This window comes from Scyliorhinus canicula, chromosome 9 (assembly GCF_902713615.1).
Source record: "Scyliorhinus canicula chromosome 9, sScyCan1.1, whole genome shotgun sequence".
Lineage (NCBI taxonomy): Eukaryota > Metazoa > Chordata > Chondrichthyes > Carcharhiniformes > Scyliorhinidae > Scyliorhinus > Scyliorhinus canicula.
Window position 1 is genome coordinate 88,643,189 of NC_052154.1, and position 26,622 is coordinate 88,669,810.

The following is a 26,622-nucleotide window of genomic DNA, read 5'->3' on the forward strand; positions in this document are numbered from 1 at the left end:
GGTTAGCCAAGTGTTTCATTCAGGGTTTAACGGCAGTGCACGGGGTGGATAGCGGTATTGGTTAGTAAGAGAATGAAGATCCAGATGGAGAATGTTGAGGTATGTGTTAGTGACAGGGGCTTTGGAGGGAAGGTTGGTGTCATTGGCAAGCGTGTATGGTCCTAACCGGGACGATGTAGGGTTTGTGAGGAAGATATGTAGGGCCATTCTGGACTTGGAATCGCAAAGCTGCTATGGGTGTGGACTGGAACTTGGTATAGGAACCAAGATTACAATTAGATATCTGGGGGTGCAGGTGGTGTGGGACTGGGGGGGTGCTGTGTAGGGACAATCTTACTAGCTTAGTGGGGAGGGTGAAGGCGAACGTGGCAAGGTGGGATGGTCTTCCTCTGTCCCTGGCAGGTCGGGTGCAGGCGATTAAAATGAATGTGTTGCCACAGTTTTTGTTTATTTTTCAGTGCCTGCCGATCCTTTTACCCAAGGTGTTTTTCAAGTAGCTGAAGTTGATCACCTTGTCTATTTGGGGGGGGGGGGGGGGGGGGGGGGGGGGGTGAAGGTGTCGAGGATTAGGCAGGTACTTCTGCAGAGTGGATGGCAAGCAGGGCAGTTGGGTCTCCCAAATTCATTGTATTATTACTGGGTGGCGACTGCTGAAAAGGTGAGGAGCTGGGTTTGGGGGAGGGATCCCATGGGTCAGAATGGAGGCAAGCCTGTGTGGGGGTTCGGGGCTGAGGACGTTGGCAACAGCGCCGCTCCCGATGGCCCCGGGTAAATATTCTGGGAGTCCGGTAGTGTTGGCAAAGCTGAAGATTTGGAGGGGTTCTCAGATGTTATTCCGAAGTTGAGGATAGGCTCGAGTCTGGAGGTGGCGATATTTGGGTGTGTTGGAAGATCCGGGAGTCCAGGTGAGGAGAGAGACCGATGTATTGGCCTTTGCCTCTCTATAGCCTGGAGATGGATTTTGTTGTGTTGGAGGGACTCAGACCTGTTGAAGGCGGGGATATGGGGCACAACCTGCAGAATTGGAGAAAGTCAAATTTGTGATGTCCTCTGTTCTCTTGGTCAGGATAGCTTGAATGTGTGGTGTTCAACAAAGAACATCAAGCGTTATTAACTAACAAAACTAATTTATCAATACTACTTAGAATTGGATTTGAACATACTTGCAGGTAAAGGCGTTTGCTAGGCGACAGGTAGAGGGATTCCCTCTGCTGCCATCGCGGGGGACGATGGACAGAGTGCTTTCGGGGGTGTGGGTCGGAGAGGGGAAGATGTCTGACATCTATAAGGTAATGCAGGAGGTGGAGGAGTCGTCAGTGGAGGAGTTGAAGGCTGAATGGGAGGGGGAACTTGGGGAGCAGATAGAGGACGGGACTTGGGCGGATGCCTTGAAGAGAGTCAACTCTTCCTCCTCATGTGCGAGGCTTAGTCTCATCCAATTTAAGGTGCTGCACCGGGCCCACATGTCCGGGACTAGGATGAGTAGGTTCTTTGGGGGTGAGGACAGGTGCACCAGATGTTCGGAGAGTCCAGCGAACCACGCCCATATGTTCTGGGCATGCCCAGCACTGGAAGAATTCTGGAAGGGGGTGGCGGGGACGGTGTCGAGGGTGGTTGGATCCAGGGTCAAACCAGGGTGGGGACTCGCGATTTTTGGAGTTGCGGTAGAGCCAGGAGTGCAGGAGGCGAAAGAGGCCGGTGTCCTGGCCTTTGCGTCCCTAGTAGCCCGACGAAGGATTCTGCTACAGTGGAAGGATGCAAGGCCCCCAAGTGTGGAGACCTGGGTCAGTGACATGGCGGGATTTATAAAATTGGAAAGGGTCAAATTTGCCCTGAGAGGATCAATACAAGGGTTCTATAAACGATGGCAGCCTTTTTGGACTTCCTGGCTCAAAGATAGGTAACTTGGTCAATAGCAGCAGCAACCCCGGGGGGGGGGGGGGGGGGGGGGGGGGGTGTTCCTTATTGTAGTGTCTATTCTGTAACTTTATATTGTGTTAATCTGCGTTGTTGTCAAAATGCTGTGTTGTTCATGGAGGTGGGGCGAATGTTTATGATTGTTAATATTATTGTTGTTTTTGGTATTTTACTATGGTGCGTTATTGTTGTATAAATTCAAAATTTTTCAATAAAAATTATTTCAAAAAAAAAGAGTTGGATTTGAACTTCTTACTAGGTACAAAGATTAATAAATAAACTATGCTATAACTTTAACTGCAGGATCTCCAGAACACACGACTCCTTTGTCTCACGCCTAAACACCTTCTCCTAGAATCTAGGTCAGGGGTGGGCAAACTACAGCCCGCGGGCCGCATGCGGCCCACCAAAGGTATTTCTGCGGCCCGCCAAGTCATTAAAAAAAAAAAAATTTTTTTTTTTAAATAAAATTTTTTTTTAAGGTTAATGGGGGGGGGGGGGGCTGTTGGGTTACTTACTGGTATAGGGTGGATACATTGACTTGAGTAGGGTGATCATTGCTCGGCACAATGTCGAGGGCCGAAAGGCCTGTTCTGTGCTGTACTGTTCTATGTTCTATATGAGGCGCCCAGAATCATAACCGGGTGAAGTAATTATTTTACTTAATATACTATGCGGCCCTTTGTGAATTGTGAATTTCTGAATGTGGCCCTTGCACGGAAAAGTTTGCCCACCCCTGATCTAGGTTATCATGTGATTCACGTGATTGCTCTTGATCACCATCTGGTGATAGATGTATTGACAAAATTGTTAACCCTTCATTGACTATACAATAACCATATTGTCACAAAGTTCGCTTTGCAGGGGTCGGTAAAGGGGTTCACCCCGAGGTGGAAGCTGCTACTGATTTCTTCAGGGAGGAAGGGGGGGTACGGCAGTAAACGAATAGGAAGTTGCGATCTCGGATTCGGGGGAGGTTGGGGATTTGTGATTTGTTTGTTCATGTTGATGTTATGGTCTGATATTTTGTATATATATGTAAAAAGCCTTTAAAAAAAGTTCTTTTCTGGAGGAAGTAAAGTTGAGTTTATTCAGCACACTCTCACTTTTTGTCAACAAGCACATTGAAGAATTATCTTGAAAAATTGATTGAAAAGCTCCCGCAGGGAACTGATTTTCTTGGATATTCCAATGATTAGCAAATTTCAAAATTACAAAATGCCACATTCCAAAATGGGATTTTTACCTCAACATAGCAACAGCAACAAACTTGGTGAACTGAACTGAGGGGAACTTCCTGTGAGTACAGGATCCCAGACTGGGACGAGGAACACCTTGTGTACACACCACCCCAGGTCGGTCAATGGGGACTCCATGTAGACATAGGGTCTCTCCATGTAGACTAAGCCGAGCTCCTGGTGTACACAGGGCCCCAGACTGGTCTGAAGTGGAATTCCTATGTATACACTGCCCTGTTCCAGACCGTGCTGAGGGGACCCTCCCTGTCTGAGGGTTTTCACTGGGCTGTGAGTAGGGATATTATTCCCAGGGTAACACTGCAACCCAACATGGAGGCGTGATGTGAAATGTTCTGAATCGCCCTCTGGGGGAGATTTATCTTTTTCTAATGGTCATTCTGCTGGTTCCAATATTTTGTTTCTGGTTGCTGCTCTACACCCTGATTAGCCAGTGATGGTGAGTCGCTCTGACAGAGAATAACCAGGGTGAGTGAATAGCTCCTGAAACATGGGTTTTGGAGCATTATACACGGTCCCAGGAACACTGACCGAGGTTACTTTAATAAGAATAGGAAAATGCAGGGTTCCTTTATTGAGAACTACCGTCAGTTTGAGCTCTTTTCTCCTCATGTTCTCTGATTTTGACAGCAACCCTTCTCTCACTCGAGTTCTCTGATCGAATCTCTCTTACTAGGCAAGGTGTTTTGTTTCACTTGGCTCAAATTAGTGAGGTTTGCTTTGGTCCCGGTGTGATAATAAAAATCCCATTTTGTGTGCGAGAGAACATAGAAAATTAACAATTAGATGAGAATAAGGCAACAAGATAGCAAGGCAACGAGCTGCAACGGCAAGGCGCTGTTCCTATCAGTACGCAGAGTTGGAGAGGAAGGATTTGAACATACTCAAGGCTCGTGCTGGTGCCCACTGTGGTACCATGTGTCCAGCTCCCTGAGGAAGAGAGAGAATGAAGAGTTAGGATCAATGGACATCATCACTACCTGGTAACTGATCCACACACCTATTCCATTTCCTTTTCTGAACTAGAAACATCCCATAATAACCAGTGTCCAAGGAGGTTGGTTGCTAGGCACTGCATCAGTGATGTCATAAAGCAGTTCCATGACACTTTGCCTGAATATTGTGACATCACAGATGTAACTTGGCAACAGTGAATTTTATTGTTAACAATGTTGCTGTGCCAACCAGCAAACCAATAGTCAAACACGCAAATCCGATTACAAATGTTACTGCTATGGGTAGATTTCCAATTTCCAAAGAGTTGAGCCATTTCTCCTTGACGGGAGACATGAGTTGCTCCCTCCTAATCGATACTGTTCTTTTTACTGAGAATTCCAGGTGAGGGTTGAAGTACGGGACATTAGTACCCAAGCTCCGTGAACAGCAACAAAGAACAATAACCAGTGACTAGATGATGCCAACCCTCTAGGTTTTGGGAGCATCAAACTACAGGAAATGAGGATACCGTATATCAAAGCAAGCGTCTACCACCAACATCTCAGGCCAGCTCGGGATGGGCAATAAATGGCGGCCTTGTCAGTAAAGCTCCAGAGAGAATTTAAATAGACTGGAAGGTGGTGTGTTACAGGGTCAGTGCAAGACGAAAGAGGAGGGAGTATCATAGGGGTCAGTTTCTTGGAAGGGTATAACAGCGGTCAGTGAGAGATGGCATGTGTGGTCGTATGGATTGGAAAAGTTCGCAATTTGGTGCAGAGGAGGGAGGAGCTGCTGTTTTTTTTGTTTCTGAGACTTGTATTGGATCCTTGAAACTTGAGGCTAAAATTCTCCCCAGGTTTTTCAAGTTTAGTACAAGATAATGGGCCTGATATTCCAAACAGTGCTAATGTTCAAGGATCGTTGCGTGCTTATCTCTTTGCACCCTCTCACCTCGGACCTCCAATCGTAGTAATAACAATAAAGCTTCGATGCAGCCATCCAGGAGAAAACTGGTGGAGACCTCATTTTAGGAGGTAGGTTTTTAAAGTCTCAAATGTATGGGTGGGTGAATGCATTTTTAAAAATAAATAATTGATTGTAGCATTTTGGGACAGGCTGAGCTTAAGAAAGGTGATATATAAATGCTAGTTTTTCTTTATTTCTCACATTAACTGTAGCAAACACACTGCTTCATTCAGTGATATGGAACCAGAATGTGTCTGGTCTCATGTTACACTTTGCCAGTGCAGATTTCACTGTTACGTACAAGATTCTAGATTAGATCTAAAGGAAAAGCAATGAAGAAGTGGGAGTTACCTTGACAGTCAGGAAGGTGAGGCTCCCATACTGCTCGTAGAACCCTGCGACCTGGTTATTGTAAATCCATTCTTGGTAATCCAAGGTTTTCTGCAAGTGAAACAGCCAGTGAGTTAATAATTAATTGGGAATGACACACCTCTTACTGAAGCTCAAAGCCCTCCACACAAGCTGGAGATTATATAATGACCTGTAAAAGACCTTGCTCACAGATACACTGCTGGGCAGATTCTGAGATTAGTGTGAGAGGGACAGTTCCGAGATTGTGGGCAGTATTTTGTACCCATCCCTTGGCATGTTTTCCTGTGGTGGAGGTGGCCCCGTTGGTGGCAGAATCACCCTGTCCCGCTACTGTCAACGGGATTTCCCATTTTTGGGGTTGTCCTCCACCAGGGAATCCGCGATGGGGGATCACCATCAGTGGAACTGTATGATATGCCAGTGGGAATAGCTGAAAATCCTGCCTTGTGTCAGGGTGATTCTGTCAATATAGACTTTTCATGAGCGACATGATAGCACAGTGGTTCGTACTATTGCTTCACAGCGCCAGGGCCTCAGGCTCAATTCCCGGCTTGGGATTTGTCTGTGCTGAGTCTGCACGTTCTCCCCGTGTCTGCATGGGTTTCCTCAGGGTGCTCCCACAAGTCCCGAAAGACATGCTGTCATTTGGACATTCTGAATTCTCTCTGTGTACCTGAATAGGCGCTGGAGTATGGCAACTAGGGGATTTTCACAGTAACATCGTTGCAGTGTTAATGTAAGCCTACTTGTAACAATAACAAACATTATTATGCAGATGGGACATTGGGAGTGCTGAGTTCATGTCAGATCTTGGATCACAGCACAATCCCATCTGCAAGTAACAAGACTGTTTACCCCACTCTCTGCACCATTCCACCTGAGGTTGCTGATCCTTGTTTAGATTCAGTTGCACAGGTCTAACACCTTTCCCAAGGTTACCAGCCTTCATTTGATGAGCATGTTGACACCGTCCAGGACAATAAAGCCCATCCACCACTTTAAACATCCACTCCCGCCGCCATAGGCACACAGTAGTCGCAGTGTGTACCATCTACAAGATCCACTGCAATAACGCACCATTGGACCATGGCTCCTTCAACAGCATGTTCCAAACCCTGACCACTACCACCTAGAAGGACAAGGGCAGCAGATATATGGCAACACCACCACCTGCAAGTTCTCGTCCTAGTCCCTCACTCACCATCCTGACTTGGAAATATATCGCCGTTCCTTCACTGTCGTGGGTCAAAAATCCTGGAACCCCCACCCCCAACAGCACTGTGGAAGTGTACACCACATGTACTGCAATATTTCAAGCAGGCAGCTCACCACCACCCTCACAAGGGCAATTAGGGCAATAAATGCTGGCCTAGCCAGTGACACCCACATCCTGTAAATGTATAAAAACTGAAACCTCAGCAGACTCTTCATCGTCGATCCAGGCCTCACCCCACACCCACACCCATCTACACTCTTTCCACAGGGGTCAGTGATCAGTCACAGAGAAACTCCCACTTATTAACTCCCTTCCATAACTACAAACATCTCCACTGCCCCGCACCCAGAGCTGGATCAGCTGCCTAACTGAGCACAGAATGTGATGATAACAGTATTAAAACCTGAAAAGTTTACAGAGTCACGAAGCTTTATAAATCAATTCAGTACATCTAAGCTCAAGTCTGAGTATCAAATACAAACCCTTTGATTCAGCGACTGCACGAACCAGTTATCCCCCAGGAAGTTACAGGCCATGTCAATGTCCCCGTTGTAGACCAACGCACGGAGACCCTTGCTGAGCAGTTGCAGATAGAAGTTTTGCATGTTGTTATAGATACGTTGGTAGTTGTCAGTAACCACTGCACTGTAAGGGAGGAGAATGTTTAGCTCAAGTTAGAATAAATACAGTAAATAACTCTAAATTAATCCAAGATTCAGTTCATAAATTTAGAAGGACACTGAGTAATCTAATGGTGGCATGGTCTAATCGAGGTGTTTAAAGTTATAAAGGAGTCGTCAATAGGTTCGAGTTTTGTTAGTCAAGGGGATTAAGGGTCAAAGAATCAAGGCTGCTAAATGGAATTCAAAATCAGTCATGGTCTTATTGAATGGCAGGCAGGCTTGAGGGGCTGAATGGCCTTTTGTTATTGCTTGTATTGAACACACCCACTTGTAAATTCAGGTAATTGGAGCATTCCAGTTGCTGATACTTGACTTCATTTTCTCTCTTACAAACAAGTTTAATGTAATATGCATTTAACCAGTGAGAAAACCAAGGCTTATTGTTATGAAGATGTGTTCTATAGAATATTAATTTATAGTGTCATCAGGTAGACAGCTACTTTATAACATCAATGACTGGTCATACACGCATGCTGGGCTTTTTGCAAAGAACAATTTTGCTGAGCAAAGGGACCGCACGGTAACACAAGTGGATAGTACTGTTGCTTCACAGCACCAGAGTCCAAGGTTCGATTCCCGGCTTGGGTCTCGGCCTGTGTGGAGTCTGCACGTTCTCCCCCCGTCTGCGTGGGTTTCCTCCGGGTGCTCCAGTTATCCCCATAGTCCAAAGACGTGCAGGTTAGGTGGATTGGCCATGCTAAATTGCCCTTAGTGTCCAAAACGGTTAGGAGGGATTATTGGGTTACAGGATAGGGTGGAAGTGAGCGCTTAAGTGGATCGGTGCAGACTCGATGAGCCGAATGACCTCCTGCACTGTATGTTCTATGTTCTAATGGCTACATTAGCTACTGTCTTGTATTTTTGAAGGACACAAGCTGCTTTATTGAGATAGTGGCTGAAACCTAGAGAGGTCATGTGACTTGATCCTCGGGTGTAAAAGATACTGGCATAATCTACCCTGTAGACTCTCCATCCTTTTTATAATAGGAGGCCTGAAACTACAAAATGCTGTAACTGTGGCCCATCCAGTGCTTTGTATAAATTGATCATTATCTCTTCACAATTATTTATAAAATACAAATTCTGTAGGCCTTTTTATGATTGCTTTATCTATTTTTATATGAACTTTGAAAGAATTATGTATTTGTACTCTTGGGGGTCTTTTCATCCGCACCTTCAGTGTCTTTCCATTTAACACACACTCCCTCACCTTAATTTTTCCTCTTCGAATAATTCCCTTTTACTTATCCACATCATGTGGAATTTCCAGCTGACAACCATCCACTAACATTTCAATGTATTGTCTCGTCAGCGGCCATTTTTTAAACCTCTTGTCTTTGGGGGACATCAGCAATCTTCGGCTTAATGGGATGAATTTTAACTCTTACCCACAGGAGTAACGTGTCAGCTGCTCAATTTATACCTCCCTGATTTTAATTACCACTGACCCCATTTGTAGGGGTTGCAAATTGGCCGTTTGATCCACAAGCAGGAACGTTCACCCACTATTAAGGTTAGACTAACTCGACAAGATGCCCCCTCCTCCTGACAAATCTCAGCCACAGCATACAAGGCTATGGACCATGCACTGGAAAATGGGATTAGAATAGATAGGTACCATCGCAGACAGGAAGGGAATGCTACCCGACTGGACGTGACGCCAGTCGACGGTGTGTCTTGCCAAAACTGCCAGAATGTCCTCTTACCTGCAGAGTTCCCAGGGCTGGACAAAGCCTGGGATATGCAGGGCCTGTCTCACATCTGCACGATTTAGCCAGGTCCACTGAGCAGTATCATTGATACATGGGGGAACATTGCCACTTAATGCAGCTGGCTTCTGGTAATCGAGAAAAGGAAAGTATTAGAAACACATAGATACAACATGTGATACACACACATGGCAAAAATAACCAGTGTATCACAGAAAGAGAGGTGAGATCATTTTTAAAATGCACTGGACCCTCCAGATAATTGGGAAATATTTTACAGTGAGATCAGGAAATATCTATATGGAAGGAGAGTGAACCATTAGGATTTTGTAGAATTGGAAATAAGGGTTGAGCACATCAGAATTGTGCGGAGAGTGAATGAAATGGGGTCTGATCCACTGGGAGTGAATGGGATGTGGTTGGGCTCATTGGGATTTTATACGATGGGAATGAATGAATGAATGGAAAGAGAGTTGGTATATAAAATAGAAACAGACAGTTTATACCTCTGGCACTTCAAACTGGTAAAACTGGAATAGGTTCTTGAGCTCTGTCTGGAACCGCAGATTGCTTCCTCTTACTCCCCCAGCGCAATTCATATAAAGCGAGTACACATTGAGTCCACTATTGTAGATGATATTGAAGACTTTGTTGACCTGGAAAGAAAATAATTTTTCACCGACTGTTTTCTCAGGTTATCTGGATGCACATCACTTTGTCAAATTTGTAACACAATTGTCTCTCTGTCCAACTGGGGACACATCTGGGCTTATGTCTCCATGGAAACTGACAGTCACACATAAATCCATGAGAGCAAGTTGATAAAGCCTTTGTAAAACATTATGGGATCTGAGCTTTATACACAGAGGCAGGAAGTGTGAAATCAAGGAAGTTTGCTGAATGAGATGTTAAACTGTCAACTATTGTATTAGAAGAGATGAAATTGTAAAATATTCTACGGTGCTATTTGAAGCAGAATAGGGGAATTCCCTTCCACGTTCTGGCCCTCGGGGGAGGGGGTGACATAATGACAATGTCACCGGACTAGTAATCCAGAGACCCAGCTATTGCACTGGGAACATGGGTCCATATTCCCACTATAGCAGCTGGTGTAATTCCAATTCAAATAAAAAGAACAGACAGCTGGAATTGAAAGCGAGTCTCAGTAATGGAGACATTGAAGCTGCTGCTTATTGTAAAAATCCAAATGGTTAAATAATGTCCTTCAGGTAAGGAAATCTGATATTCTTACCAGGTCTGCCCGAGATGTGACTCCAGACCCACAACAATTCGTTGACTTTTAACTACACTCTGAAATGGCGGAGCAAGCTAAGGGCAATTAGAGATGGGTAATAAATGCTGGCCTCGTCAGTGATGCCCATACTCCATTCATCTTTTTTCTAAAATCTGCAATCAGCAACATTAAAAACAGATGGTCTGATAGATTTCATTGCAATCTGTGGGATCTTGCTGTGTGAACATTGGCTGCTTCATTTCCAGCATTACCTCGACTTCAAACGTACGTGATTGGTTTTTGAGCAGGATGGGATGTTCTGAGATTGTGGAAAACACTACAGAAATACAAATCTTTCATATATTCACAGGGTGTGGAATCAGAGAGCGAGCAATCGAGCTGTGGGCAATCAGTGAACGAGGGGAAACTTACTGATTCTCGGCAGTAATAGTTGCTGTTGGTGACAAAGTTGCAGGATCCACCTTGGCAGCAGTATGTGTTCAGGTTTTTCCACAATCTTAATCAGGGAAGAAAGAAAGAGAAAATTGTAATTTAAGTCACAACATTGGATCGTGCCTTTTGTGTGTTGAGGGCCAGGCACCCTTATCATGAAATATCATGAGAGACTTCTCCTTCCCATCCCATCCCTTCACCTCAGTCTTTTGGTATCCTTTCATTGACCCTCCATGCACTCACTGAGTTTCTTATCTCAGCTGGTAGGAACCAACAGTTCATTATTGAGATGATGTCACTGGACAGGTAATCCATAGACCCAGGCTCATGCTCTGGAGACATGGGTACAAATCCCGCCATGGCAACTGGTGGAATTGAAATTCCAATAATAAATCTGGAATATAAAGTCAGCCCTCTGTATGATGACCACACCAACTCTCATTGATTGTCTATCTGGTTCAGTTTTGCCCTTCAAGGAAGGAAATCTGCCATCCTTACCCAGTCTGGCCTACATGTGACTCCAACAACTGCAAATGGAGGCCCGTTTAGCTCAGTTGGTTGGACAGCTAGTCTGTAATCCAGAGACAAGGCCAACAACGCAGGTTCAATTCCTGCACCAGCTGAGGTTTTTTATGAATGCCTCGCCTTCTCAACTTTGCCCCTTGCCTGAGGTGTGATCCTCAGGTTAAATCACCACCAGTCAGCTCTCCCCCTTAAAGGAGAAAGCAGCCAATAGTCATCAGAGATTATGGCGACTTTACTGACTCTTAACCACCTGCTGAAATGGCCGAGCAAGTCACTCAGTTCAAGGGCAATTGGGGATGGGCAACAAATGCTGGGCTTGCCAGTGACATCCACATCCCATAAAAGAATAAAGAAAGACATTTGTGACATTGTTTTTGTCAATATGTATATAACCCAATGTTTGCATAGATTGGATCATTATTGATGCAATTCTTTTTTGTTTAAATATTTTTTTATTCTCCTTTTTCACAATTTCTCCCAATTTTACACCCAACAATAAACAATAATCAGTAACGAATGTAATGTCAATCCCCATATCATTAACAACGATCCCATCCTCCCACCCAACACCAGACATTAGCCAGCATGTTAACATAAACAAATGACAAAAAGGAATCAGGAATCATCTATCGTCACCATCAACCCATACAGTCCCTCTTCCCCCCCCCCCCCCCCCAACCCTCCCAGCCCCCACCCCGCCAATGTTCGATGCAATCCAATTCTCAAAAGTGCATAATGAATAAAGCCCATCTTTGTGGAACCCCTCTATCCTTCCCCTCAGTTCAAATTTGACCTTTTCAAGCGTCAAGAATTCCAGCCGGTCCCCCCGCCACACCAGGGCACAGGGTCTGCCTTCAGGTGATCAACAAGGCGAAGGCTACAACATCTGCCTCCCCGCCCGTTTCCAACCCTGGCTGATCCGACACCCCGAATATGGCCTCCCGAGGGCCCTGGTCCAGTTTCACGTGCACCACTTTAGAGATTACCCTAAACACCTCCTTCCAGTAATCCTCCATCTTTGTTCAGGACCAAAACATATGAACGTGGTTTGCGGGGACCCCCCCCCCCCCCCCCCCCCCCCCCTCAACATTCACAAACATCTTCTACCCCCTCAAAGAGCTGGCTCATCCTCATCCTTGTAAGATGTGCTCTATACACCACCTTCATCTGTATCAGCCCCAACCTTGCACACTTGCCATTGGAGGCGTTCACCCTCGGGAGCACTTCACACTAGAATCCCTCCTCCAGACTCTCTCTCAGTTCTTCCTCCCACTTTGCCTTGATCCCTTCCAGTGGTGCCTTCTCCAAAATAGCCCCGTAAACTGCCGATACTACCCCCTTCTCCAGTCCCCCTGTCGTCAGCATCTCCTCCAGCAATGTGGAAGCCGGCTGTACTGGGAAGCTCTGTATCTCCTTTCTGGCAAAGTCCCGAACCTGCATGTATCTAAATATTTCCCCGTGCTCCAGCCCATACTTAGCTCCCAGCTCCTTCAATCCTGCAAACCGACCCCTAAGAAACAAATCCTTTCGTGTCCTAATTCCTTTCTCCTCCCATCTCCGAAAATTTCCATCCCACTTCCCTGGCTAAATCTGTGGTTCCCCCGAGTCGGCATTTCCCTTGACCCTGCCCCCAACCCGAAGTGCTGTCGAAACTGCCTCCAAATTCTCAACAAAGATATCACTACTGGACTCCCTGAGTATCTCCCCGGGGCCGTCGAGAGCGGCGCTGTCGCAAGCACCTTCAATCCCGACCTCCGACCCAAACTCTCCTCCATTCTGACCCATTGGGAGTCAACCCCTCTGACCCAGCTCCGTACCTGCTCCAAATTCGCCGCCCTGTAATATTACATCAGGTTCGGAAGACCCAAATCTCCTGCCTGCCTTCCTCTCTGAAGTAGCACCTTTCTAACTCTGGCCTGCTTCCCTCCCTATATGAACAAGGTAATCATCCCTTCACTCTCTCTAAAAAATGTCTTTGGCAGGAAAATCGGCAGGTATTTGAAAAGGAACAGGAATCGCGGTAGCACATTCATTTTAACCGCCTGTACACAACCTGCCAGTGACAGAGGGAGACCATCCCACCGTGCCAGATCAGCTTTCACCCTCCCCACAAAATTAGAAATGTTGTACCCCCGATATCTGAAGTGAACCTGTATCCCCCGATATCTGAAGTGAAACTTTGCCTTACTGAATGGCAGCCCCTCCACCCTGCCCCCACCCTGGCCGAGACACCACAAAATATTCACTCTTATCTCGATTTAATTTGTACCCCGAGAAAGCCCCGGTTGGCTGGTGTCATTATAGACACGCTGGTACCCTGACCCCTGCCCACAGTATCCATCCACCGCCCAGTTTTGCCCGTCCCTCCTCATTGCACCACCGTGGGCTGGTGGCCATGCCCTCACGGGGCCTGGCATATGTGTCGCCTTGACCCTTTCCAGAGATGGTCTTCTCCAGCTGGGTGTTGTGGTACCTGTGTGTGTGTAAGGGGGGGGGGGGGGGGGGGGGGGGGGCACCCCAGGTCAAGGCGTTTGGCTGCCCGGATGGCGGTGCCAGTGGCCTTTGCCCATCAGCATGACCTCAACTTGCAGGCGTGGCTTCACCACCGTCCTGCCATGGCAGGCCGGCTGGCATGTCGCTCCTGCGGAAAACCCTACTCTGTCCCCTCAGAATCTTACATGTTTTAATCAGGTTACTGCTCGTAATGGTAGCCTGGCTGCCATTCAATGGGTATAGAATATCCAACATTGAACCCTGGTCTGTGCAACATTTCAGGGAGAGAGAGGACAATGCCCCTTTTAGCCCGACCTCTCGTTGTGATTTAGTACACCTGGTTTAGAGGTTCGAACATAATACCCACGTGTCCCCGAAGAGTCCGTGGTAATATCCAAAATAGACGAGCGACTGGTCATTGAAGTATGTGCTGCTCAATCCGTTCCCGACGGCAAACCCCTAGAACACAGAATGTAGCATCACCACAACAAGCTGGGCCCTTGCCCCCCCCCACACACCCTGAAGACAGTGACTCCTGGATATACGAGTGCCGACATTAGTCAGCGTGGACAATGGGGGAAATCTTAACTGGAAGGACCGGGGCCCTACCCACAGCAGCGATATGCCTAAATCAGCTGCCATCAGGGATTGGCTGGAGGATTGGGCGTTGCTCCTGCCCACCTAAAAACGGAAGAAGAGCAGCCTGTGCCAGTCACTCAATGGGTATCATTTTCATCTCCGAGTCAAGAGATGGTGTGTTTGAACCCACTTGAAAAACAGGAGGATATAAATCGAGCCTGACACGTCAGTACTGAGAGGGTGCCTCATTGTCAGAGGTGCTGTTTTTTTTTTTGATGAGGCATTGAACCAAATCTTCACCTCGCCATCGCAGATGGGGGTAAAAAATCTCCCAGCACACTATCAAAGAACAGCTGGGTAATCCTCTCTAGTGTTCTGGCCAAATTTTATCCCACCAACATCAGAAAAGCAGATTATTGCTGTTTGTGTCAGCTGTGGTGTCCAAATTGGCAGCCACGTTTCCTACATTGCAATAATGAATGAAATGAATATTGCTTATTGTCACGAGTAGGCTTCAATGAAGTTACTGTGAAAAGCCCCTAGTCGCCACATTCCGGCGCCTGTCCGGGGAGGCTGGTACGGGAATCGAACCGTGCTGCTGGCCTGCTTGGTCTGCTTTAAAAGCCAGCGATTTAGCCTGGTGAGCTAAACCAGCCCCAACCAGAATGATGACACTTCAAAAGTACTTCATTACCTGTGAGGCTCTTTAGGATATTGTGATAAAATATCTTAAATGGGGTGGCACGGTGGTACCGTGGTTAGCACTGCTGCCTCACAGCGCCAGGGCCCCAGGTTCAATTCTGGCCTTTGGTGACTATGTGGAGTTTACGCTTTCTCTCTGTGTCTACGGGGGTTTCCTCCGGGTGTTCTGGTTTCTTCCCCTAGTCCAAAGCTGTTCAGGTTAGTTGGAGTGGCCATGTTAAATTGCCCCTTAATTTCCAAATGGTTGGATGGGGTTACTGGGTTACGGGGATAGGGTGGAGGCGTGGGCTTAAGTAGGGTGCTCGTTCCAAGGGCCGATGCAGGTCCGATGGGCCTCTTTCTGCACTGTAAATTCTGTGATTCTATATGATATGAAATACAGACTCTTTATCTCTCTCACCCTTTATTAAACGCTTCAATCCCATGTGTCAGGCTAAGCCAGTGTTCCAGATTCCAGCCAGGACAATCCACCCAAACAATAACAGGTGGATGGTCGAACAGGGGGCTGGGAGGACGCTGATCCAGTTTCTAGAGCAGAAGGAAATGCAAATACCTTCAAGTTAATCTTGGCTGGGCCGTTGGCGATTTTCAGACTCAGACTCGGCACATAGACGCCCCCATAACTTTCACCAGTGACGTAGAAGTCATTACTCTGGAAGCTGGGAAACTTTTTGAAGAAATCCTGCAGGGCCAGGTAGTTGTTCTCGGCAACCTGTTGAAGTGAGGAGGAGTAGGGAGGAGAATACAAGATCAGGAGTTAGAGCTGTGCTTCTTACAGGGTGAAAGACTCATAGAGAACCTACCAGCGAAAGTCATTGACATTACTGGGTTCAGGGTTGCTGGCTGCCCTGAAAGCTTGGAGATGGAATTTGCACATCTCCCAAGTCATTCGAGTGTCCGCTCGCTGGGTAGCTCCGGTACCTCAAAGAGTCAGAATGATGTGGGTTTAAGTCCTACTCAGGATACTTCAGCGCACAATCCAGGGCGCTACCCAGTACTAGTATTGAACCACCTGCAGCCAGGTGTGTTGTCTTTCAGAGGAGATACTAAGCCAAGGTCCCAAATGCCTCTTGAGCTATGCAAGAGGCCCAAGGCACTATTATGAAGATGATCGGGGAAATTCTTGCTCGTGACTGTTTGTGGGATCTTGCTGTGCCCAACCCCAGCTGCCATATTTCCTCCAACAATGACAAACCATCCTTTCGAAATACTCGATTGGTTCTGAGGCACTGTGGGATACCCCGAGGTTGTGAAATACAAGGTTTTCTTCTTTCTTTGACCCGATAATCAAACTGTTTTTGGCTACAGAACGGCGCAGGAGTTCTGAAAATTGATGAAATGAGAGAAAGCTAAAGTGCTTTTGTGAATGGAGCTGGGTCAGAGTGGAAAATGGTCATGACTTAGTGGCACAGAGATCACCAACCTCCAGTAAACTGCTATAACTACCGTGGTGTCCGAACAGGTTGTGCACAATGACCCATCATCAGACTGGGAAAGGGTCATGACTCAGTTCCACCGGGCTGACTGACGAGGGCACATAATAAGCTGGAGGCAAAAATGAAAGTATTTTTGTTTGCTGTTGTCTCCAAACAGGAGGGAAGAGACAACATAAATAAGAAAGTGGATCATTTGGGAAGTCAGTAAAAGAGTGTTAAATGTTAGTTAGGAATTGGAAATAAGTAGTGCGAACATAAATTAAATAAAAGCAAATTACTGCGGATGCTGGAATCTGAAACGAAAGGGAAAATGCTGGAAAATCTCAGCAAGTCTGGCAGCATCTGTAGGGAGAGAAAGGAGCTAACGTTTTGAGTCCGATGACTCTTTGTCAAAGCTGATCTGGTCAAAGCAACTTTGACAAAGAGTCATTGGACTCGAAACATTAGCTCTTTTCTCTCCCTACAAATGCTGCCAGACTTGCTGAGATTTTCCAGCATTTTCCCATATATTAAATAACTTTGCCACATGATACAATACAGAGTGACATGGGGTAGTTGTGGAGATTTCACCGAAGCCAACAGCATTGTACGCAGTAGCAGTAAGCCGAATATTGGGAAGTGTTACACAGGAATATGAGGAAAATCCCTATAGAGTACTGAACTACTTATACTGGTGGGTGTGCTACAAGAAGAATATGTTGGCATTACAGGGAGTTCAATGGATCTGTTAACCAGCTTAAGACATCAGAGTTGTGAGGAACATTTGAAGAGCCTGGGATTGTTCACTGTGGTGAAGATAAGGCTGAGGTAACCAATCACTATTTATTGATGTACCATTGTCAATGTATTCTGACGATTATTCTTTTGTGCACTATGTACGTACTGTGTACGTTCCCTTGGCCGCAGAAAAATACTTTTCACTGTACTTCGGTACATGTGACAATAAATATCAATCAATTAATCAAGGACAGTTTTATCCAAGATTTTTAAGAGAGTTGATAAATCGAACTCCAATAATAAATTTGCCTTTGACACCAGCTCTAGAACCAGCAGGTATTTTAAGAGGGACAATGCAGTCAACTTTGTTTAAACTACTTCACGAAGATGGTGGTGAACATGTGAAATGGACTGACGAGGGGAAGGGAGAACTGGACAGATATTTGAGACAGCACTGATCAGGGAGTATCAGATTTATGAAGTGCACAGATAAACAATGTTTTTCTGTACCTTTCTGTGTCCAATATTCAGAGTTTTCCATTGATTAATGAAAGATTTAAAAGTGTTTATTGAAGTAAAGGGATAAGAGGAGAAAGTTAGCTCTGTCACCAGACTGCTGTCACCGTGCTAGAGCCAAGAGTTCTTTGAGCCTATTATTTACCCACCGATTAAATCCTTCAAGTGTTTTTGATATTACGATGGCCTGGTTATCTAAACTACTTCACACTGTCACTGTTTAGTTTCGACCCTGGCACATTGGGACCTGGATTATCAGGGTGAAATCTTACTTTTCCCAGTGGGAACGCTGAGCCAAGAGTTGGTGTTTCAGATTCCATATGGAGCAAGTGGAGTGAGGGACCTGCAGCGTGAGAGAAGCACCTTCACTTTACAGAGATACATGTCCCAGTCAGGAAATGCACCCTGATTCGAAATAAGGAAAGTTCTGTCAGGGAGACGGAGCACAGAACGATCACATATTGACCTATAATAGATCATTGTATGAAAGGCAATGAGACAGCTCAATGCCAGACAGTGTTGAAAAAAACAATTAAAACAGAGCAGAGGGAAGATGCATCATTCTCAAAATCAGAGGCAGGAGGGTAGGAAACATTATCAAGAGAGGATGAAGAAAAGGTCAGAGATTCAGTCTCTCAATGAAGAAAATGAATCTGGTGATGTGCAAAGGTTCATCTGGAACAAGGTCCATTTCACTCAACAGTCCGGATAGGATAGTTAACACCAGCTGCTCAAACAGCTATCTCGTGTGACACACTGATTGTTGGAGGCAAGAAATAAATAGACCTGTCAGACTGAGCACAATACCTCCATATCATTGGTGGCGTAGTTTCTACTCTCAGAATAGGAGAAGCCAACCCCAGCCGGGGATTCCAGGTACAGAACATTGGCCACCTTATTCCAGCTGTACTCGTTGATGTAGAGTGTGCGGCCATTAGCATCCACCTGGAAGTAAATACACTGGAGTTAACAGGATGTGAATTATCGACATGAATCTGCATTAACCAGCTCCCCCAGACACCCACTCTCTACTACAAGTGCCCCCCCCCCCCCAACACACATACCAACCTTCAAGAGGTCCTTGGCTATTTACCTCCGGTTCACTTGGTGCACTTTCTTCCATTTCATTGCTGGAGTTCAGAAGAATGAAGGGGGATCTTAACGGAACCTAGAACATTCTTTTTTTTCCCAAATGAATTTAGAGTGCCTATTATTTTTTTCCAAAGGGGAAATTTAGTGTGGCCAATTCACCTACCCTGCACATCTTTGGGTTGTGGGGGTGTAGCCCACACAGACATGGGGAGAATGTGTAAATTCCACATGGACAGTGACCCAGGGCCGGGATCGAACTCGGATCCTCAGCACCTTAGACAGCAGTGCTAACCACTGCGCCACCATGCCGCCCAGAAACTTGTAACATTCTAAGAGGGTAGATGCAGGAAGAATGTTCCCGATGGTGGCATGTGCAGAACCAGGGTTCATAGTCGAAGGGTACAGGATAAACCTTTTAGCATTGAGATGAGGGGCATTTTCTTCATCCAGAGAGTGGTGAGCCTGTGGAAATCGCTACCCCAGCAAGCAGTTGAGGCCAAAATGTATGTTTTCATAAAGGGGTTAGATATAACTCTTGGGGCTAAAGGAATCAAATAATTTGGAGGGAAAGCAGGAACAGGTTACTGAGTTGGATGATCAGCCATGATTATAATGAATGGTGGAGCAGGCTTGAAGGGCCAAATGGCCTCCTTCTGCTCCTATTTTCGATGTTTCTATATCAAAACTCTATTCTCAATTCCCCCAATGGCTCAAAGTATAAATGTTCAACCCTGTACAGCAGTGAGCTAGATTGCAGCTTCCATCCCTAATCCATGTTCTGGGAATGGAACAGGGAAACAAGAGTTTGAATCTTCAGCACCGATGTGGGCTAGTAGGTGAGTAATGGGTCAGGACAGAACCAGAAGCCCTGGCTGTCCCTTCCCACCAGCCCAGGCGAGAGTTAAAGTCAACACTGCTGTCTTAACTGAGATTAGCCAACAGAAAACTCAATCATCACCCTTCAGTAAGACAAGCACTTACATGCAAAGGTCCATTTTCAGCGAGGAATCCATCTAAGGAACTGCACCCAGGTCCACCATTCAGCCACAGAACCATAGGGTCATTGGCTGGGTCATGCTGGGATGTCACAAACCTGCAGAGTCAAAACAAGTTGGAATTAATGTCTGCAACAGAGGAGCCTGCAAGAGCATGGAGAGGTGAGGCAAAGTTTTAGAATTGTTAAACGATTTCAACACAGGGAGGAAGCTATTCAACGGTTAGTAACCATACTAACTCTCTGTGAGAGCTACTCAGCTAGTTTCACTTTCCTGTTTGTTCACAATAGCCCTGCCAATCTTTTCCATTCATAATTATCTAATTTCCTTTTGTAAACCACAAATGGAGCTGCCTCCATCACCCTCTCAGATAGTGTTTTCCAGCTCTTAACCATTCACTCACGTCCCTCTTTTTTGTCAATCACTTTAAATCAATGTCTTTTGGCTTTATGGCCCTTGAACCAATGGGAGTAGTATTTCCCGATCGACTCTATAGTCACTGGATTGGAGAGTGATCCATCAAGATCACTTCTGGCCCTGGTCGCAATTATTCTGTTTATACTGTTGACATTTTCCAACAAAGAGCAATCTAATTGAGGTCTTTAATATGTTAAAAGGGTTTGACAGGATAATTATGGAGAATCAATTTCCTTTAGTGGATTACGCTTCAGGAGTGAAATTATAAATTAGTTCTTCAGCCAAAGGGTAATGGAAATCTTGAGGTCTCCCCCAGAAGGTTGGGGACTTTGAGGGGCATTTGGAGCTTTCAGGACGGAGACCAATGAAGTTCTGTTCGGGAGCAGCATCAAGGGAGGTGAAGTAAAGATGGGATTGGGGTGGAGCTGAGGTACAGATCAGAGCACAAGAAATGGGAAAAGGAGTAGACCATTCGGCCCATCAATCTGATCCACCATTCAATCTGATCATGGCTGATCTTGAATTTCAGCTCCATTTCACCTTTTCCAGCCCTGGACAGATGAGATGCGAAACCAAGACTGTCTTTTTGAGTGGACCTAGAAGATCCCATTGAAGAAGAATGGGGAGCTCTCCCCCACTACCTTGGCCAATATTTCTCCCTCAAGCAGCATCACAAAATCAGATTATCTGGTCATCATCACATTGCTGTCTGTGGGAGCTTGCTGTGCACAAATTGGTTGCACCATTTCCTACATTTCATCAGTGGCTATTCTTGAAAAGTACATCATTGGCTGTAATTCACTTTGAGATGAGCAGTAATCATGAAAAATGCAATATAAATACAAGTCTTTATTTTTTTATTCTCCCCTCTGACTCTTCCTGGATGCAACCCACAATCCGTCAGAATCTGTTTCCCACCCTCCCACCCATTCTTCCTGCCTTATCCCAAACACTGGATACCAATGGGATATTGTACAGTGGAGGGCATCACTCAGTAATTAACTGGAAAATGATTAGCAGCAGCGAAAGCTGCACAGTCTCTCAATCACAATCTTCCCCAATTCCACCTCATCAACAAATCCAGAAGTTAGTTCAGCCCAGTTATGATTTCCAACTCTACAGAGACCAGGGATCTCATTTGGGATCTTCACCCACTGTGAGTTCAGGAGACCGGGGACTGTCAGACACTAACTTTACCTGGTGCCCATTGCCAGGGTAGGGTATCCCCGTGTCTTAGCTCCTGTGGAGCCTCATTCACTTACCAGTAATGCAGATGTTGGCCTGTAGATGCCTGCAGGTAGCCGGACCACTGCCTGAAGTTGAGTTGGGTGTTCAGACCCGGCAAGGACAGGATTTCATCTGGGGCATAATAGCCCAGAGCGCCGCCCACACAGAGCAACAGCAAACTCCACCACATTGCTGCGAAGCGAGCGGAGAGAGGGAGAGACCGTAAGATTAACAACCACAACCCGGAGGATCTCACAGGAATGTGGTGGCTGGGGCAGGCAACTCCTTATATAACAGGGGCTAGGAATAGGATGATCACATGACTGATAGTCAATTATACAAAGAGGCAGGGAGTTACAATATCAGATGATAAGGAAATAAATCACAAGGTATTAAACCAAATATTGGAATGATGTCAATGCAGGTGACAATCTATCATTTGTACTGGAAAATGTACCAATAGTCTTGGTAAAGTAATTAAATGACCTGTGTCCTTAGCCTGTCCTTCAAATACATTAATACAGGGTAGATAAGAACTCGTGCTCCTTTCAACCATTTCCATATTTTACAGAGTTTGCCCAGTAACCACCCAGCTAAAGAAAGACTGCTATCTGTGTAACACTTTATCAGATCCTCAACGTGTCTCAAAATAGTTCACATTGCTTTTTTTAAAATTTAGAGTACCCAATTCATTTTTTCCAATTAACGGGCAATTTAGCGTGGTCAATCCACCTACCCTGCACATCTTTGGGTTATGCAGGTGAAACCCACGCAAACATGGGGAGAATGTGCAAACTCAATACGGACAATGACCCAGGGCCAGGATCGAACCTGGGACCTTGGCGCCATGAGGCAGCAATGCTAACCACTGTGCCATCGTGCTGCCTGACAGTACACATTCCCAATTGCATTTTAAAATTTGTTTTGTGATGTGGGAGTGAAACAGGGCAGGCCAGCATTTATTGCCAATCCCTAATTGCCCCTGAAAAGGTGATGGTGAGCTGCCTTCTTGAACCAATACAGTCCATGTGGTGCAGGTACACCCACTGTGCTGTTAGGGAGGGCACTCCAGGATTTTGACCAGCGAAAGTGAAGGAACATCAATCGGTTTCCAAGTCAGGAAGGTGAGTGGTTTGGAGGGGAACATGTATCTGCTGCCCTCGTCCTTCTAGATGGCAGCGGACACAGGTTTGGAAGTTGCTGTCTAATGAACCAAATTGAGTTGCTGCAGTGCATCTTGTAGGTGATACACACGGCTGCTACTTGTAAAGGTGGTGGAGAGAGTCAATGTTTAGTGTTGTGAATGTGGTGCCAATTAAGTGGGCAACTTTGTCCTGTATGGTGTCAAGCTTCTTGATTGTTGGAGCTGCACTCATCCAGGCAAGTGGAGAGTATTCCATTACATTCCTGACTTGTGCCTTGTAGATGGTGAACAGGGTAGTCAGAGGTAAGTTATTCTCCACAGAATTCCCAGCCTCTTATTTGCTCATATAACCACAGTATTCACCTGACTGTTCCAGTTCAATTGTTAACGGTAACCCCCAGGATGTTGATTGCGGGTATTCTTTAAAAAAAAACCCTGCTAAGGACAATTTAGCGTGTCTAATCCACCTACCCTGCTCATCTTTCGGTTGTGGGGGTGAGACCCACGCAGACATGAGGGAGAATGGGCAAACGCTGTTGTGTTATGTACTCTGGGTTAACACAGGCTGCAACTCGATGCAGCTTTGACCAAAAGATACTCCAGACTTTGAAGTAAGTTCAATGTGATTTATTGAACCATTAGCACAGTTCTCTACGAGTTCAACTCTCCTGCTAATCTTGCTATAGTAACTAAGTCTAACTAACCAGTCTGCTCTAAGCCACGTGGTGGGTGTGATGCTTCTGATCTGCCCCTGTCCTACGCTCTAAATCTCACCTGTGGAAAGAGACAGATCATGTGTTCCCTGTCCTTATATATGGGTTGGTGTAATGCCCCCTTGTGGTAGTGTCACCTCTGGGTGTCTTGGCTGCCCATTGGTCATGTCCTATTCCATGTGTTCATTAGCTGTATGTCTGCATGTCATGATGTCTCTGGTGCTCCTTCTAGTGTTTACCAAGTTGTAGTGTATTTATATTAACCCCTTGTGTATTTACAGTGATGCATATCACCACAAATTCCACATGGACAGTGACCCGGGGCCAGGATATAGTGGGGTATTCAATAATGCAATGCAGTTGAATATTGTGGATAGGTGGTTTGATTCTCTCTTGTTAGTGGTGGTCATTGCCTTCCACTTGTGTGAGTGAATGTTATGTACCACTTAGCAGCCCAAACCTGAATGTTGACCAAGTCCTGCTCCATGCGGCTGGGTCATTATTTGAGAAATTGCAATTGGTACTGAACATTGTGCAATCATCAGCGACTCACCATTTCTGACCTTATGATGGAGGGAAGATCATTGATGAAGCAGCTGAAGATGGTTGGGATTATGCAAAGACCCGAAGGAACAGCCGCAAGAAAGTCATGGACTTGAGATAATCAACCTGCAACAAATACAGTCGCCTTCATTTGTACAAGGAGAGAGAGTTTTCCCCCAACTCCATTGACTTCAATTTTACAAGGACTGTTTAATGCCATATTTAGTCAAATTCCACCTTGATATCAAGGGCAGTCACTCTCACCTCACTTCTGGCATTCAGTGATTTGTTCATATTTGCACCAAAGCTGCAATGAGGTTTGGAACCAAGTCATTTTGAGGTTTGAATCCAAGCTGTGCGTCAGTGAATAGGTTATTGGAAAGTAAGTGCTATTTGATAGCATGATTGACAACATCGTCCATCTCTGTGCTTCCCTATCATTGAGGGTAGAGTGGGGCCTCCTCCTCTTGTTGGTTTAATTGTCCACCGCCATTCATGACTGGATGTGGCAGAACTGCAGAGCTTAGGTGGTGGGATCACTTAACTCTGTCTGCAGCATGCATCCTATGTTGTAGCTTCGCCAGGCTGGCATTTCATTTTTGCGGGTATGCCTTGTGCCGCTCCTGGCATGCCCTCCTAAGTTCCTCATTGAACCAGGCTTGCTCCCCTATCTTGATGTTAATGGTGGAGTGAGGGAGATGAGGCTACATACTGTGGTTGTGTATAATTTCACTGCTGAGGAATATGAAAGCTGACAATAAGCTTCTTTAAATATATAAAAAGGAAGAGTGAAATCAAAATGAAGATTGGCCCCTTAGAAAATGAATCTGGGGAGATAGTTATGGGGAACAAAGAAATTGCAGAGGATTAAACAGATATTTTGCATCAGTCTTTACAGTGGAAGAGACTTTGAACATCCCATTAATACTAAATATTATGGGGATGAATTAAATACCATCATCATCACTAGAGGATTAGTATTAGAGAAAACTAATGGTGCTCAAGACAGATTTTCTATAAGAGATGATGGTGGGGGAATATGGGGCTGTGAGGTATGATCCTTATAACTTGTTGGAAGAGGGTGAGAGGGTGTTTTTCCCCTGATTCTGGCAGGCTATTTTTGTTTAAAAGTGCCTATCACTGGAAGATGTATGATCAGTATGGCTGTGCCAGGCCGGACGGATCTGTGAAAAACTCCAATTTTGGCACAAGTCTCCAGATATTAGTGAGAAGAACTTTGCATAGTCAACTGGGCAGGGTGTACCTTTGTGTTGTCTGGTGCTCAGCTCGATGCTGAGTGGTCTGCCAGTTTTATTCTTAGTCAACTTTCTCTTAGTGGTTAGATGCCGCTGAATGCCTTGCTGGGTTATTTAAAGGAGCAGTTAAGAATGAACTAAATAAACACATTGTGGCAAGACTTTGTGGCGGCCATGGTGTGAGTGGTCACACATTTGGCAGCTCCCGCTTGTGGCGATATTTATGGTCTTTTCTCCGATTAACGGCCGGATGTTTGAATGGAAAAGGCGCATGAGTGGTGGAGGAAGAGTTTATTCCACTGGTGCACAGATTCATGGACCAAAAGTAGATTTAGGCGAAAGGAGTTGTCGGAGCGAGAAACTTTTCCTGCTACACAAGGGGCGATGGTGGAGGGTAAGGACCGATCCTACCATCTCAGTGGTCTATGGAGCAGCTGGTGGACGCCTTGAACGAGATGTTCACCCAGCAGAAAAAGGAGTCTCTGGAGGACCTGGCGAGGACAGGGATCCGATTAAGGCGTTGATTGACCACATGGAGCCGGGGCTGGAGTCTCAAAGCCAGACAACCAGACGGTGGAGGAAACGGTGGGGGCGCATGATGAGCAGCTTACTTTGTTGGCGGCCGAGATGGGGATGATGCGAGATACCCAGAAGCGGCTTCAGGAGAAGGTGCAAGATCTGGAAAACCACTCCCGGAGACAGAACCTGAGGATTGTGGGGTTGCCAGAGGGCATTGAGGGAGAGGACGCTGGCTGGTATGTAGCCAAGATGCTGGAGAAGTTGCTGCAAGCAGGTGGCCTTCGACAGGCCCCTGGAGGTGGACCAGGTGCACAGTGCACTGATGAGGAAACCGCAGGGTAATGAGCTGCCGAGGGCGAAGGTAGTGTGGTTGCACCGGTTCCTTGATAAGAAACGGATCCTGATTTGTGCCAGGCAGACGAGGCGGTGTACCTAGGAGGGCAACGGACTTTGAGTATACCAGGACCTGGGTGGGAGATGACAAACAGGAGACCAGGCTTTAACAGAGTGGAGGCTGCCCTCTTTAAGAAGTGGGTGAATTTCGGGATGCTGTACCCAGCTCGTCCCTGGGTGACCTACAATGGCCGGGAATATTATTCTGGAACGCCGGAGGAAGCGATGGACTTTGTAAGAGAAAATGGAGTGGCAGGAGGAGGACATTACACTTTGGAGGAGGTGTTTGGGGAGGTTGGTTCTCTCTGTCCTCCCACCCTTCTCTTTTGTTTCTTCTTGGTTATTTCTTTTCTCTCTGGGGTTGTTGAGGTTTTTTTTTGAGGGGTGGGGTAGGGTCGTGGGTGAGTGCATTGGGCTCTCTTTTTTCCTCTGGGGGCCATTGTCCTTTGTTCTTCTGTGAGGGTTATGTAGTTTTTCTTTCAGTCTTTAAGTGTTGATATTGTTGTTTTCACCAAGATAGTGTTAGAGCAGTGGAGAGGGGAATCAGTGGGGGGCAAGATGCTAGGTGCCATGGGCGGGGGCTGCCAGGCTCGTTGGGCAGGCTAGTTCACAA

General features: G+C 46.1%; 1 protein-coding gene across 1 annotated transcript; it reads right to left on the minus strand.

Annotated features, from left to right (window-relative positions):
* Nucleotides 1-2,976: 2,976 nt before the first annotated feature.
* LOC119971513 (lysosomal protective protein-like) lies at nucleotides 2,977-21,699 on the minus strand. The gene is made up of 11 exons (XM_038807133.1): nucleotides 21,477-21,699; nucleotides 19,784-19,895; nucleotides 18,518-18,655; nucleotides 15,595-15,753; nucleotides 14,128-14,219; nucleotides 10,722-10,806; nucleotides 9,562-9,711; nucleotides 9,053-9,183; nucleotides 7,146-7,308; nucleotides 5,427-5,516; nucleotides 2,977-4,103 (listed from the first exon to the last, which is right to left on the minus strand). The coding sequence occupies exons 1-11, from the start codon at nucleotides 21,629-21,631 to the stop codon at nucleotides 4,020-4,022; spliced, it is 1,359 nt and encodes a 452-aa protein (XP_038663061.1). The 5' UTR covers nucleotides 21,632-21,699; the 3' UTR covers nucleotides 2,977-4,019.
* Between the last annotated feature and the right edge of the window lie 4,923 nt (nucleotides 21,700-26,622).

Excerpts from the sequence above, each read along its gene's own strand:
- LOC119971513 (XM_038807133.1), bottom strand. The coding sequence starts at position 21,631 with ATGTGGTGGAGTTTGCTGTTGCTCTGTGTGGGCGGCGCTCTGGGCTAT. Across the intron at positions 19,896-21,476 it reads GGCCAACATCTGCATTACTG|GTTTGTGACATCCCAGCATG; the intron begins GTAAGTGAATGA and ends TTGACTCTGCAG. Across the intron at positions 9,712-10,721 it reads ACTATTACTGCCGAGAATCA|GTCAACAAAGTCTTCAATAT; the intron begins GTAAGTTTCCCC and ends TTTTCTTTCCAG.